Genomic DNA, 14,626 nt, shown 5'->3' on the forward strand with positions numbered 1-14,626 from the left:
GTTGTGCCCCCGCCTGTACCTGCCCCGCAGCCCGTTGTGCCCCCAGCGTGCCTCAGGAGGCAGATGTAGATCCTGCTCCAGCTTCTTATAAATCAAACTCTAGTGCTGTGATATTTCAGAATCCGTCGTCCCCCCAAAACAAACACTTTGTGGGAACCTGCTCCAGTCCAGTGTTTGTTTTTGCTCGGTGCGCCGCTGGCCGTGGGCCTGGATGGAGTGAATCATCACTTTCTGCTCTCTGCCTGCTGCTCTCCTGAGCTACTGTACACATGCAAAAGGCTCTTTGTTTATTCCTCAGCAGTTCTATAGCACACTACACACTGGCCCGTCGTCCGCTCCAGTCCATTCATTTTCCTTTGTTTTGGCTTTGTTTGGAAACTCGATACTGAACCCAGTTGAGCAGAGCTTTCAGAGCCGGGTTAGATGGTGGGCCTGTGCAGTGTCCACAGTTCAACACAACACCGGTTCCACAGAGTAAGTCCACTGCGGTGCAGTTTGCCTAAAGAAAAGACTTTTCACCTAAAAACCTTCACCCATGTAGCGTTAGCCATCGTGATCCGGCTCTGAAGTCCCTTATGGTCCAGTTCTGAGCGACAAACTGAGACCCTCTGACTTGAGAGGAGGTTAAACTGCTGTTTTTGTCTTCTGTCACCAAACAGCTGATGGACGGCGTCACATTCAGATGAGAGTTTTCCACAATAAGCAGCTGCTGCTGGAGGGAAACTAGCTAGCTAGCTGCTGAAGCTAACATTAGCTGCTGAACGATGGCGAAGTGAAGATGAGAGAAATGTTTTAAGGCCGCTTCACTTAAAATTATAACTTCATGATCCATTTAGAAAAAACACTAATCGATGAAATCAGATGTTGGGCAGCTGGACAATCTAATAGACATCTACGGTAAATGAGCCACTGCATTAGCTGTCACTGGTATAATCTGACTTCACCACTGACGTTCCTTAGACGTTCCTTAGACGTTCCTTAGACGTTCCTCAGACGTTAAAATGCGTTAAATTACAGAAAGCACATCAGAAAAACTCAGTAATTAGCTTTTGCTAAAGCTGCACCTAACTAGGTGGAAGGCATGGCTGGGCGTTGGCTCTTGTAGTTTCTTAATTACTCACATTTTTAAATGTTATTTTCAAAGCTGATGCATTTGTCCCGTGTTGTGCTACATGATGGAGTTCAGGGGAAGCCCACAGCCCGAACCCTACCCAAAAACACAGCTGCCTGAACGGCTATTCAGTCAATTATGTAATATTAATAGTTATATTTCTGCTAGTATTAGTACAACTACTACTTCTAACAACAACAACTTGTGCCTTTTAATAACACAGATGTTATGCAGAGTAACACCATGAAGAACATCTCTGGAAAGACCAAAGGAGTCCAAAGTTAATACTGTGAGCCTGTTAGAACTTTGAATAAAATGTGCTTCATTTACAATATTCTGTCTTGTTTATTTGTTGCTGTTTGTTGCTGTTTTCCGTACACTGTAGTAAGTGTAACCCATATTACTAGACCAATACCTGTGATTTGAGGTGTTGTCAGTCCGTGCCTGCCTGCGTGATGTCACTTCCTGTCACGGAGAGACTAGAGAGCTGCAGCGTTGACCACAGACCGTAGAGAGACACCAGGCTAATGGCCGCAGACACACCCTGGATGTGACGAGAAACTTACTGTGGCTAACGAGGCGGGCCGAGGCGGATGAGAGACCCTGTGGATGTCATCAGGCTGTGACCCGAGGAGGATTCCCCGCGTTAGCTTGATCGTGAAACTCCGGTGAGTCCCGTGTTAAAACAAGGAGCTGTTTGCTAACTGTGATGGAGGGAAAAGTGATCAACCCCGGGCTCTGCTTCATAAAAACTTGCTCAGAAAGGACAAGTAAAACTCTTAGATGTGTTCCAACATTTTTCTGTTGTGTTACTGAACTAAAGTTTATGTTTTAAGCGCTTAAAAAAACCGCTAGCATTATGCTAATGCTACGCGCGACATGCTAACATGGTTAGCATCCTTTTAAGCTAACTTTATGACGTGTTTTGTGGCCCTTGTGACTGATTACTGCTTAACATAAAGCATTTAAAGCTGTGCTAATGTTATTTTGATTTAATGAAAGCACTTTGTGTACTAAAGTTAACTTTTATACGGTTATTGAAATGTGTGGTTAATTTTACATTTCATAATACTCTATTTGGTTAACAATTCATCTGGTTAATGTTAAAATGTTGAGTCAACAGTTAAAATGATTTGTATAAAAGTAAAGAAAGGATGCATAAATTATGTGTCTAAAAGAAATGCTGTTGCTTACAGTGATCCAGGATAATTCATTGCACTGTCAAATGGTTTATGATTTAACTGGTGTGTCATGTTTGGTTGTATGTTCCATGTTAAAATTTGAGAAGAGAATTTAATGAGGTCTCATGAAAGAAGTGTGAAAGAACTATATGATCTTATAGCCTTACACTTCTCGTGTAGGTTGGTTTTTTTGTTAGGATAGCCTGCACTATCCAAAGTTGTGGATGTGGATGGCGAGCCCAGCCCAGCGTACCTGAGGGTAGTGGAGTATGCGGTGTGGCCAGATCAGCCCAAAGGACCTTGGATCGACTCAGCATTCAGCTGAGACAGATGAGACACTAACTAGCTGCCCAGGTAGGAGAAGTAGAAGTGACAGAAATACTGGACACTGGTGGAAATGGTGTGTGCTCAGATGTGCACAGAACTGAACCCATTATTTTGGATTGAGCTCAAAGGACTGATTCTCTTTCCATTTTATTTGTCTTGTTTCTTTCATTTCATTTCACTCTGTGGCGCTTTATTCTGTTGTGTGGTACAGCATAGCAACATTTTCTCGGTTGTTGTGGCATTCAAGTGCTAACTGTTCTAAAACCAACACCCGCTCGAGTGTGAGTATATTTGGTGTGACCCCTATAGGACCTGGAGTGATGTGGACATCTCCTCCCTAGAATTAAGACAGAGGTGCTACACCAGACTGAGTTCAACAACCAGCTTATTGAAGCAGAGTTTGGAGCCAGATGATCAGAAGTCGCTTTACAGTCCATTAGTGCCTCATTTTCTGTTTATATAGTTTTTCATGGGCTGCAAGGTGGCGCAGTTGGTAGCACTGTTGCCTCGCAGCAAGAAGGTTGCCAGTTCGCGTCCCGGTGGGGGCACCGGAATCTTTCTGCGTGGAGTTTGCATGTTCTCCCCGTGCAGCGTGGGTTCTCTCCGGGTTCTCCGGCTTCCTCCCACAGTCCAAAAAATTGGTGATCTGTAGGTGTGAATGTGAGTGTGCTTGGTTGTCTGTCTCTAAGTGTAGCCCTGTGATAGACTGGTTACCTGTCCAGGGTGTCCCCTGCCTTCGCCCTGAGTCGGCTGGGATAGACTCCAGCCCCCCCCCCCCGCGACCCTAATGAGGATTAAGCGGTGTATAGAAAATGGATGGATAGTTTTTCATATCTATTGAAGGATCACAGTGAAAACACGATTGTAGCTCAGTGGCTCACACCAGCTGCCCTGACGTGTCCCCAGACCTGTGCAACAGGTGACGAGTTCAACGTCAGCAACAGGCTCAGGAATGGGAAACAGGCCAGGCTGGGATAAACCAGGATTATGCTTTAATATGTGGCACATTGAACAGGTACTTTCACACTGCTCCAACGTGTAGGAGCTCTAAACTGTAAGTGACATTAGATAAGGCTCAGGAGCACCTCACAGCTCTGAGTGGAAGAAGGAGGAGTCCGGCCTTCGTTTGCACTGTCGTTAATTTAAACATCAAAAGTTATTTTAAAAAGATATTTCACGCCAACAGAATTCCATTAAATTAAGCATTTAATTTGGACACCAACAGTAGTTTGGTTTTTAGTCTAGAAGAAAGTCCAAAGAAACCTTTAATAAGCTCTGCGGCCGTTTATTATTGTTATTATTGTTATTATCATTATTATTATTATTGTATTTTATGTACAGTTTGCACCAGTAAATCTAAAGAGCGTTTCATGTAAAGCTGTGTATCATCTGCATGGAGTTAGATCTGAACCTGATCCTAAACATGAGCGAGGCCCTTCTCTGCTTACATTTTCCTCGACTTGGTAAGTTTTCTTTCAGGAGATCATTTCATAGCATACTTTTAAAACATCTCCGTCTGTCCTCTCCTATTAAAGTGCTGAAACTGAGACGTTATCCCGCTCATCAGAGGCTTTGCATGGCAGCATCAGTGGAGTCAGATAATATCCTCAAGTGAGGCAGAGGGAAAAAAATACTCACACAAAAGAGAGAAGACCCTGCCAGCATATGGCAGCGTCTGAAATAAACTGAAGGAGGAGGAGGAGGGGTGCTGATGAAGATAGCTCATATTGCAATCTTCCACAGAGGTTTTGTTGACTGTTGTGCAGGAGAGAGCTCATCAGCGTGAAGGAGGGAAACGTGAATATGTGGAGGAGAAGGGGGCACTGCAGTGTATCTGCTCATTAGGCGGCCGACGCTGTAATTCAGCGAGCGAGCGGCTCTGCAATCAGGGGCCTATTCATTAGCATGGGGGGCCGCTTTCATCTGCAACCACTTGAGGCTGCCAATCACAGAGGCGGACGCATGACAGCGCGACAGAACGGGGCGGCTTCAGCGCTGGGGGATGCTCGTGCATGGAGACAGACAGGCCTAAACGCTGCCTTCCAGCGCTCTATGTGAGAGGGGAAGAAGACGTGGGTTCTACAGTGTAGTGCTGGCAGGTGGCCCAAACGCTGTCAGCCTGATAATCATCTCTGCTCTGCATGAAGACGCTTTTGTTCTAAGATTTCACGAGCAGCAGCGTCGCCTTCCTGAGCAGGTTTCCTCCTGGATTGAACTGATTGAAAGCGATTGATTAGAGGAAAGTTTCCTTTAAAGTTTTGGGGAGAACAAGAGCTCTGCGCGCACACAGACGTACAGCACACATGAAGACTGGAGCACATTCAGCTCAACAGCAGACAGTCCAGATGTTCCCACACACCTGATTCAAATGATCAGCTCATCATCAAGCTCTGCAGAAGCCTGATAACCATCCTGATCATTTGAATCAGGTGTGTTGGAAGAGGGACACATCTAAAACGTGCAGGATTGCGGCCTTGGAGGACCAGGACTGGACACCCCTGCTCTAAAGCAACCTGCTGTCCCTCAAACCTGTCAACGCAGAAACAACCTCCCCGTTCCAGGCTAACAGAACAGAGCCAGCTGAACCATGAAGCCTCCAGCGGGAGGATTTCAGAACCTTATTCACTGTCCTGCACAGATTCAGAGGAGAAGGTTGATGCCACTCTTGTGTCTTTCATAATTGGTCATGTGAAGCTATATCTGGCAGCTAGTTAGCTTAGCATAGCAGGAAGCTAGCAATGCTCCATCAGTGGGTGACAAAGACATCTTTGAAGCTAGTAGATAATTAATCCAGGCAGAAGGAGCTTTAAAGACTCCTGACTCACAGCTTTAACAGGCCTATAGCTATGATCTATGATCTATGTATAGAATATCTAGCAGAATAAATTAAAGTCATAAACAGTATCAAAACATTGGGATAACTGTTAGAAATATCAAGGAGAACATGCACCGAGTACGCTTTAGCAGCAAGCTGAGCACATTTTGTGTCACACAGCAAAGCTAATTCATGGCTGTCTGTTCATTTAGGAGACGCTGCATGTGAAGCTGAATAGAGCACCGGCGTGGCACATTGATCCGGTTCGTAAAGTCCAGATCTAACGATGTCCTTTAACCCAAACAATCCCATTCATGCTCCGTCACAGGGCCTAAGTGCTGCCAATCAATGCACCAGCTGTGGACAATCTGCCTTAAAGAGCTGCTGAGAGCCAACAAACCGCCGGATCGATGGCTGCGCTGAGAGCCGAAGCGTCCAGAACCGTTTTCACAGTGGGACTGATCACGTTTCCCGTTAACTACAGCATGTTAATTGGAGATGATTTGCAGGTTTGTCGCAGCATGTTGCTCTGAATAACAGGCTGCTGCAGGTCCTTGGCCCCAGACAGGCAGTACAAACAGAGTCGTGGACGCTCTGATCCACATTTTTCTGCTCCAGCATGCGAACAGGAAACCAGCCTGGTCCTCTGTTAGCCAAACACTGACATGTTCAGAACCGATCTGGGACGTTTTATTAAAACATAGCAGTATTTACAATGTACAGTCACTGAATTATTCCATCTCAAGACACAGTTAAAAGTGCTTTTTTTAAAAGTGAGTTTTGCTCTGAATAAATAAGAGATTCCATTTCCTGACAACAACACGAGAACAAACAACAGTAAAGCTGCAGACGTGCTCATCAGCAGAACAGAGTCAGAATCAGAGCGGTTCGGCTGTGATGCTGCTCCACACACTCCTCTGTTCTGTTGGTCCACAGCTCATGTTGGAGCGATTCAAACACCGACAGGGAAACAGGAAGGAAACGAGTCCTGACCTGATGCACCGTTTGTGTCCAGAGGAAAAGGAGAATAAAATGAAAGTGGTCTTCTTCTCCTGCATCACCAAAAAACAAGACAAAACAACAAAAGTAGCTCCTGTGTTGCTGGGAGGCATCAGCAGAATCCAGCGGATTGAAACCAGAAGTCCTGCTGCCACCCGAGGACTCCCAACCGGACCGGACCGCCGACAGGACGTCCCAGAGGGTTTATCAGCAGAGCGGTGACGAGCAGCGGGTCAGCGGCTGATGGGCAGCTGCGGTAGAGAGATGGACGGATGGGTCAGGTGGCCCGGGCCGGCCAGGACCGAGAAGGGATGGGCTGCAGAGGAGGACAGAACCGACATGAGTCTGGGAAGCAAAGGGAGGAAGACGGAGCTGCTGGTGGAGGACAGAAAGCCCGACCCAGTGAGGAGGAAAACAGAACTCATGGGTTTAAATTACACTTCAGAACTTTGACCTGCAAATCAAACATTCGTCTGAAAGAGCTTCACAGAGCGACCCAGGACCGAGACCCTCAGTCTGCATCGCAGCCGGTGATCTGCTCTGATGCAGGAAGCCAGCTCTCAGTGACAAACAGCACCAAGGTTCAGGTGTTGAACGGTAATGTGATGAACAAATGAACAAAGACGTGGTTTTAATGTGCTGCCAGCTGTCTGGATGTGGTGCTGGACCTGTTCAGGTTCCAGGATATTCCAGGACTTAAAGGTAACCTGCTGGACTCCAGCTCTGAGGACTTCTCTGGAGCTGCTTTGTGAGCAGGTGTTTCAGGGCGACCTGGCGGCTGAACGGCTCAGAGCAGAGCTCCAGGTAACCTGTGTGAGCAGCAGGTCACTGTGTTCAACAAGGTGGAGCTCTGCTTCCTTCTCTCTCAGCTGCTGACGTGCTTTTAGATGTAAAGTCTTAATCTGTAAAATAACTGTAAAATGCTGTTTAGTATAAAGTACGTTGTTTTCTGCACGTTGGATAGAGAAGTCCTCAGACTGGCTTCTGATGCAACGAATCAAACCTCTGAGTCTTCCTGGACATGCAAACAGCAGGAGGAGACAGTGGAGGTCAGTGTGTGCAGACAGATGTAGAAATGAGCTGAATGTGAGCCGACACTCACTGTCCAGGTATCCGTGCAGGGCCAGCAGGTGCGGCCGGTCCGGGCTGCCGAACGGCGAGTAGTGGATGTCGTCTGGCAGCGACGGCGGCATCCTGGACAGCGGGGCGCTCTGAGAGAAGCTGCTCTGAGGCGGCTGCTTTTTGTGCCGGGCGCGGCAGTTCTGAAACCAGACCTGGGAAACAGTACAGAGGATGTGAGCGTGCAGAGCGGGGCGGGTCGGTTCCCCTCAGCAGCAGCCACACGGTGCAGATCAGGGTCCGGGTCCGCTGTGGTTCCTCTCAGCAGAACCATGTGTTTATTAGCCTGTCTAAAGCTAATGATGGGAGGATTTCACCATCAGCTGGACGGCGTTTCCTCTCGCTGAAGCACAGAAACGGCTCCTCGTTTCCATTCTAGGTGCTCGTTAAGTGTTTAAAATGGATTTCTAACATGTGAGAGTCGCAGGATGTTTTACAGGGACAACGATGAACAACATGGAAATATTCCTCAAGATGTTGACACCAAAACTATGTATGTATATATACATATATATACATATATGTGTGTGTGTGTTTAAATCAGAGAACTAATCTACAGAAAGATGAAGCTCGACTTTAATGGATCACAGGCCGGACTAGAGGGAGCTGCTGGTCTAAATAAGCTGCTAACGATGGTTCCAGCCTCTCAGCTCATCTAAAGCTAACGGACTGGACGCTTCACCAGCTGTTGGTGTTTTCACCAAACCTTCTGATGCCCTAAAACAAAACGACCTGCAGGAGCCTGAAAAGGCGAATCAATCACAGAAAAGAAAGACTAAATGTAAGTATGTGGAGCTGAAACATGACGTTGATCTCGTGTTAATTACCTCCCTCCTCCTTCCATTAATGACACAACATCGTAAATGGCAGCGCGTGGTTTTTGGCGGCGGCCCACCTGTATGACTCGCCTGCTCAGTCCCGTCACCTCTGCCAGTTTCTGCAGCGTCTGAGCGTCGGGGTTGTTGTCCTGAGCGAACTGAGTCTGCATCACCTGTGAGGACACCGAGCCACACACACACACATATGAAACGCTGCATTGGAGCTGAACACACACACCTGAGAGCAGCACCTACCTGCAGCTGCTCGGCGGTGAACGATGTGCGCGCCCTCTTGGCCGGTTTGGGCTGGCAGTCCTGGTCCGAGGGCAGCGCTCCCTCCAGAGTCAGCCCAGTGCCTGCACAGAACCACACAGAACCACACACAGGCGTCAGGCTGTGGAACCACACAGCAGCTCAGAGGGAAAAGTAAAGGTCTGCATCACGAAGCTGAAGATTTGCACAAAAAAGCCGTGTCGCCTAATTAACGTGTTTTCTTGCCAACGACCGCAGTCCAAAGTGTTTAGATCATGATGGGCTGCCGGTCCTCCCTGAACTCAGCTCAGCGTGGACGCTGCACCGAGGCAGGCTGCTTTCATATCAGTATATATAAATGATAAACGCAGTGAAGGATGCCCTCCCTGGACCTCATCATGCTGGACCTCCAGCCTTCTGAATACTGCAGCAGGTTCATGGTTTCATCTCGTCTCTGTTCAAAGCCTCACAACTTTATTCTCACTCACACATTTAACCAACATTCAGTCTGAGCAGCTTGTGCTGAAAATAAGACACAAGCTGAGAGTTTTACATCTGATGTAGTAACTGCTAGCCATCAGCTCTCATCAGGGCGCCACAGAGCCGGACCGAGCCGGACCGAGCCCAGTCAGGGTCCATCTGGGACGACGTTTTGGAAAATGGGTGACTCAGGAACGAAGTGGAAACTTTAGGGGAATGTTTTGTTCCTTCTTGTTTCTGAGGCTCAGTTACCAAACGGGCAGAGCCCAGACTGCCCAGAAGCCCCTGAAGACCCTGAAGCCCCTGAAGACCCTGAAGACCCTGAAGACCCTGAAGACCCTGAAGCCCCTTCAGACCCTCTGCATCGTCTGGTTAACATGATTGAGAGTTTGCACCACGGAGGCAGAATATAAACTATGTTCTGCTCCCCGTCTTGTAGAGGAACCAGAAGTGTTCATGAGCCCTAAAGTGTTTTATTATTATTATTTTTAATTGCTTCTGTATTCTGTGGTTAAAGTAATGAGGACAAAGGAAGCCTGAGGTGTTCTGGGATTCAGCCACACATTTCTACCATCAGTAAGTCTGACACAGTTCACATCCATTCCTCCCAGTTCAGCTGCTCCTGAAGTATTTGCGTTAGTGAGCTGCAGCTTGTATCAGATAAACCCAACCCGACCTCCCCAGCAGCACCAGCGCTCGTCTCTGCAGCTCAGTGTTAATTATAATTAATAATGATCTTGAATTAACATCAGAATCAATCCGTCCATCTCCACACCATCACTCTCATTAGAACCACTCATGAGCTCATCACTGCAGAGATCCGTTAACATCTAGACACGGACGGATTCATGCAAAGCAGTCGATGGAAGCATTTCCACATTCCAGACAACCTCCTCCACACATGAAGAGACGACCACCGTCTGCATCGTTTGGTGAGATACGAGTAAAAATCTGACAATTTTGTAGTACGTACTATTGATTTTCCTGGATTTAAAGGCTAATAAAAAATAGAATAGAATAGAACTTTATTTATCCCAGGCCTGGGAAATCACTGTGAGACAGCAGCAGCAAAGAAAAAACACCAGTCACAACAGAAAAGGGCTGAAGTTAAATACTATTTAAAAAATAAAGTGAAATCAAAATAAAATTAAACAAATAAAATAACTGTACAAAATGTGCAAATTGAAAAACCAGTGCAAAGACTTCAGGGAGTTCACAGAGCAGAGGATGCTCTGCATGGTGCTGTACAGACGGCTACGGATGGAACACCTGGACGGTTAGATGGGTTAGATGAGCCCGGTTAGATGGGTTAGATGAGCCCTCATACCGACCATGATGTGAGTAAGATGATCCTGAACAGCCAAATAAGTGTTAAAAGGTGTTTTGCCTAATGAAGATGGAGGTGAATCCTCTCATGTCTTGTTGTGTCACAGCAACAGTCAGACACCCACAGATGCTGCATTAACCATCAGAACACGACAGAACCCAGAGGAAACGGTCCTGCAGGAGGTTTTTGTTTCTTCCATTCAAAGTGGTTGAAAGCTTCTCCTCACACGTCCTCTGACTGACTAACTAGCCCTGATCTCTGCTCTAACGGCACCGTGAGGCTCAAGTGACCCAGTAACCCGTCTCCCCCTCAGAGGGTCAAGGTTCTGACCCAGACTCCTCACAGCTCCTACCGTTCTCTGCAGCCCGCCGCAGGTTGTCCAGCATGATGTCGTAGTGGCTGCGGCAGAGCACCCTGCCCTCCACCAGGCCGAACTCCTCCCCGGTCGACAGCTGCCTCTTGCAGGAGAAGCAGGCGAAGCAGGCCAGGTGGTAAACGCTGCCTCGAGCCCGCCGCACCCAGTCGCTGGCGTACACCTGCCGGCCACACTGGGCGCACTTAGTGCCAAACCTACTGTGGGGGGAAGGACAGGAGCAGTGAAGGCCGGCTGCAGGTACAGAACCCTAACCCGGTCCTGACAGCACATCCAGACACCATCTCAACCCAGTGATGACGCATTTTAAATCAGGACAACAGCATGAAGAGCAGGAGTCTGCATCACACGTACAGAGGAGTGATTCTGGTGATTTAATCTGGACTCAGGAAGCTTCTCTTCATGGATAAAGTTCAGCAGCAGAACAACAATAATAATACACACTGTCTTATCAGGGCCCGTTTTAGTCCAGACAGCAGCTCTGGTCCACTGATTTCGTTGCAAATTTGCAGTGACGACAAAGAACTTGTTAAGTTTGGGCATAATTACACATCACAGGCTTTTAATGAAGGACAGATTAAATCCTGTTCAGCAGGTCTAACGTGTCCCATCGAGGCCTGGAAGCTAAAGAGCAGCAGCAGGAGGTTCTGATGTGGTGCCGACCGGCTCAGGCACATAAACTAGAACACAGTAAGAGTCCCTCTGTGAGAAAACGAACAGAACGCTCCTAAAAATCTTGTTTAAGTCGCTCATGTAGTGGAGCTAATTGTGCAGCTAATTTACAATCAATCAAATGAGCAGAACAAAGCTGCAGCTCATTGATTATTATTATTATTGTTATTGTTATTATTTATTATGATGATTATTATTGTTGTTGTTATTTATTATTATGTACTATTATTATTATTATTATTTATTATGATGATTATTATTTATTATGGTTATTATTTATTATTATTTGTTATTATTATCATTATTATGTATTATTATTGTTCTTGTTATTATCTTTATATTTAACGGATACATTCTGCTCCTTGTTCAGTTTAGTTTGTTGCTGACAGGAGGAGCTTTCAGCTCTTCAGTCTGTGTAGCGACAACAGAGGACATGATTCATTCACTGAAGGCCCGAACAGACGGAACCGGTCCGAGGATTCGTTTCAGGGTTTAGTTTGTGGTTCACACGTTTATTCTGCTTTGAAAACAGATTTTAAAGCAACGTTGAGACCAAAGATCGATCAGACATGAAATAAATCACATTCATCAGCAGCTGATCAGGTAATGGACCGACATCCACACATGGTTCCGGTGTTAATGTTTTTGCTCATTCCGTTAATTAAAAGCGAAATTAAATTTAAATCGGAAATATTTTTTTTTATATTTCAGCTTTCAAAATAAAATCTTGTAAGTTATAAAAAACAAAGAAGGACATTTAGGAGCACATTGATCTGCTTTAAATCATATGAAAACAAAGAGGATTAAAAGAATCCGTTCAAGGAGAAATCTCCATCAGTTCAGGAAACGCAGAAACATTTCACAGAAGCGCCTCGATGGTTTTTTATTTACTCTTTATTTCAAACAGCTGGTTTATCACCAGTTGAAGGTGCGGACGTGCTGGAGACGGTTTGGTTTGTCAGAAACAGTAAAACATCGTGACGGAGGGAGATTAATAAATACGCCTCCTGAACAAATAAAGGAGCGAGAATGTGGAATTAGTTCGTTTAATTTACCTAATTTACGGATTTTAAATTAATCACAATGTCCTGATTATTCTGTTCAGTAATTTCCCGGGCCTGGGATAAATAAAGTATTTTTCTATTCTATTCTATTTTCAGGCCTCCATAAAAAAAAGAAAACTAAACTCATTTATTTTAGTGCTGGATCCGGCCCAGCTCGTTTTACTTAGTTATTTTAAATAAATAATCGAGTTTCACATTTATTCACCTCTCTGCTGATATATTTATATTTATATTTATATTTATATTTATCTCGGGGCTTTGAAAAGAACAGAAGAGAGAAACCCAGTCGGTTCGGAAACACGCAGCTCTTACCTGAAGTAGTCCAGCTTGCAGTAGATCTCCTTGTTCTTGACGTAGCAGCTGCTGTGCTGGCGCAGAGACGCCCTGCACACGGAGCACTCCAGGCAGCCCAGGTGCCAGTTCAGGTTGTTGACCTGCCGACGGCACAACACACTGAACCAGCCAGAACCAGAACCAGAACCGACACACTGGGGCTCTGATTAGGACGCTCTGAAGAGAATTAACGACTCAGAAATAAAAACTAAATTTAACTCGTATTGATAAAAGATTCTTCTCAAAGAAAGAAGAATTCTTCTCTTCTTATTTAATCCAGAAGGAAAATAAAACCAGGAGCAAAAATGGAAAATGAAAAGACCAGCTGCAGTGCAAACGTGTTAAAGGCGGATGTCTTCTCCTCACCTTCAGCAGGTAGCGGTCGTGGATCTCCATGCCGCAGCTGGCGCACTGGTTCCTGGCCGCCGGCGGGGAGCAGAGGCAGGCGGCCTCGGACGGGCTGCACTCCCCGGACTCCTTCTTCACCTCCGCCTTAGACTGGAGCCAACACAGAGCACAGCGCAGCGTTACACCGGAATACCAAGCAGCTTCATCACCTCCTCAGTTTATTTCTAAAAGCAGATTTACTGAATCCACACCAACAGTCCGAACCAGAGCTGTAGCAACAACAGAACCAGAACCTGGAACAAACGCTTTTATTTCATTCAGAGTTAGCTGTAAATCCATCCAACATGTCACACAACGTGTATCTCAGCTTAAACTGTTGCCTTGTGGGAACTCCAGTCCGCAAATGAAAAGCGGACGAACGCAGTTTTGGCGTCTTTGCGCTGCATCTCTGACCCGCTCCACGTTCAGACCTCCGGCAGAATAACGGTACCGCCGGGCCAGAAAAAAAAAAAAAAGTAGACGGAGAGTGACTGACAAACAAAGAAATGAAAAGGGTGCAAACCCAGAACTCGCCCAGATGTTTGTGACTCACCATTTTGGGGTCTTGAACGCTGGAGACGGAGCTCGCTCTGCGCATTACGCATCTCTGCCCCAACCCACACTATATCCGGTCCAAAACAACGAATAACAGTTTCTCCTGCATTTAAACCCTGGCAACAAAAGACATTTTGATGCAATTAGAAGAGGGGGGTAAAAAAAAAAAGAAGAAGAAAAAAACTATATATAATCGATCAGGGCTCTTGTGCGCAATAGGAGGCTGAATCCAGCGCAATCAAACGCGCTGAAAAGAAAAGGATGGCACTATATCTGCAATTAGCGCCGGATTGAAATGCTTCGCTTGATAAGAGGCAACCCGAGTGTCAATTTCACGTGTCAATCAAAAGAAGGCAGCCGAGCCACCAAGCTAAGAGAGGAGGGAAAAGAAGCGGCGCATCCTAATTTCAATAGCTGTATAATCGAAAATCGAAAAATCTCCAAAGTGAAGAGGCTCAATTGGAGATCGGTCCATTCATAACAGACAATGTGCGCAAACTGCAGCTGATCTTGAGACATAAAGGAGCCTGATTGTCTCTTTCTCCTGATGGACCCATTTAAGTACTTGAGGCTCCCTGCGTGATTACAGCTGCATTCATAAAGTGCCAAAAAGTGCGCGTCTGGGTGGCAATGCGGCCTCCGTGTTGTCCTTCATTTATCGAAATTAACAGGAATGCAAGATTATGTTAATTACCAGCTACGGTATAAATATTGGAGGCAGCAGCAGGAGACGAGACGGCCCGAGAACATCAACTTCATGCAGAGGAAACCTCCGAGAAGCAGCGCACACATCGTCCACTTAAAGTTTCTCCA

General features: G+C 46.2%; 1 protein-coding gene across 1 annotated transcript; it reads right to left on the minus strand.

Moving 5' to 3' along the window:
• Nucleotides 1-6,108: 6,108 nt before the first annotated feature.
• Nucleotides 6,109-13,856, minus strand: LOC103362351 (LIM/homeobox protein Lhx6-like). The gene is made up of 8 exons (XM_008288679.1): nucleotides 13,812-13,856; nucleotides 13,238-13,369; nucleotides 12,851-12,972; nucleotides 10,782-11,002; nucleotides 8,626-8,726; nucleotides 8,448-8,543; nucleotides 7,536-7,707; nucleotides 6,109-6,749 (listed from the first exon to the last, which is right to left on the minus strand). The coding sequence occupies exons 1-8, from the start codon at nucleotides 13,854-13,856 to the stop codon at nucleotides 6,667-6,669; spliced, it is 972 nt and encodes a 323-aa protein (XP_008286901.1). The 3' UTR covers nucleotides 6,109-6,666.
• Between the last annotated feature and the right edge of the window lie 770 nt (nucleotides 13,857-14,626).

Source organism: Stegastes partitus, unplaced genomic scaffold, assembly GCF_000690725.1.
Source record: "Stegastes partitus isolate 25-593 unplaced genomic scaffold, Stegastes_partitus-1.0.2 Scaffold569, whole genome shotgun sequence".
NCBI classification, from domain to species: Eukaryota; Metazoa; Chordata; class Actinopteri; family Pomacentridae; genus Stegastes; species Stegastes partitus.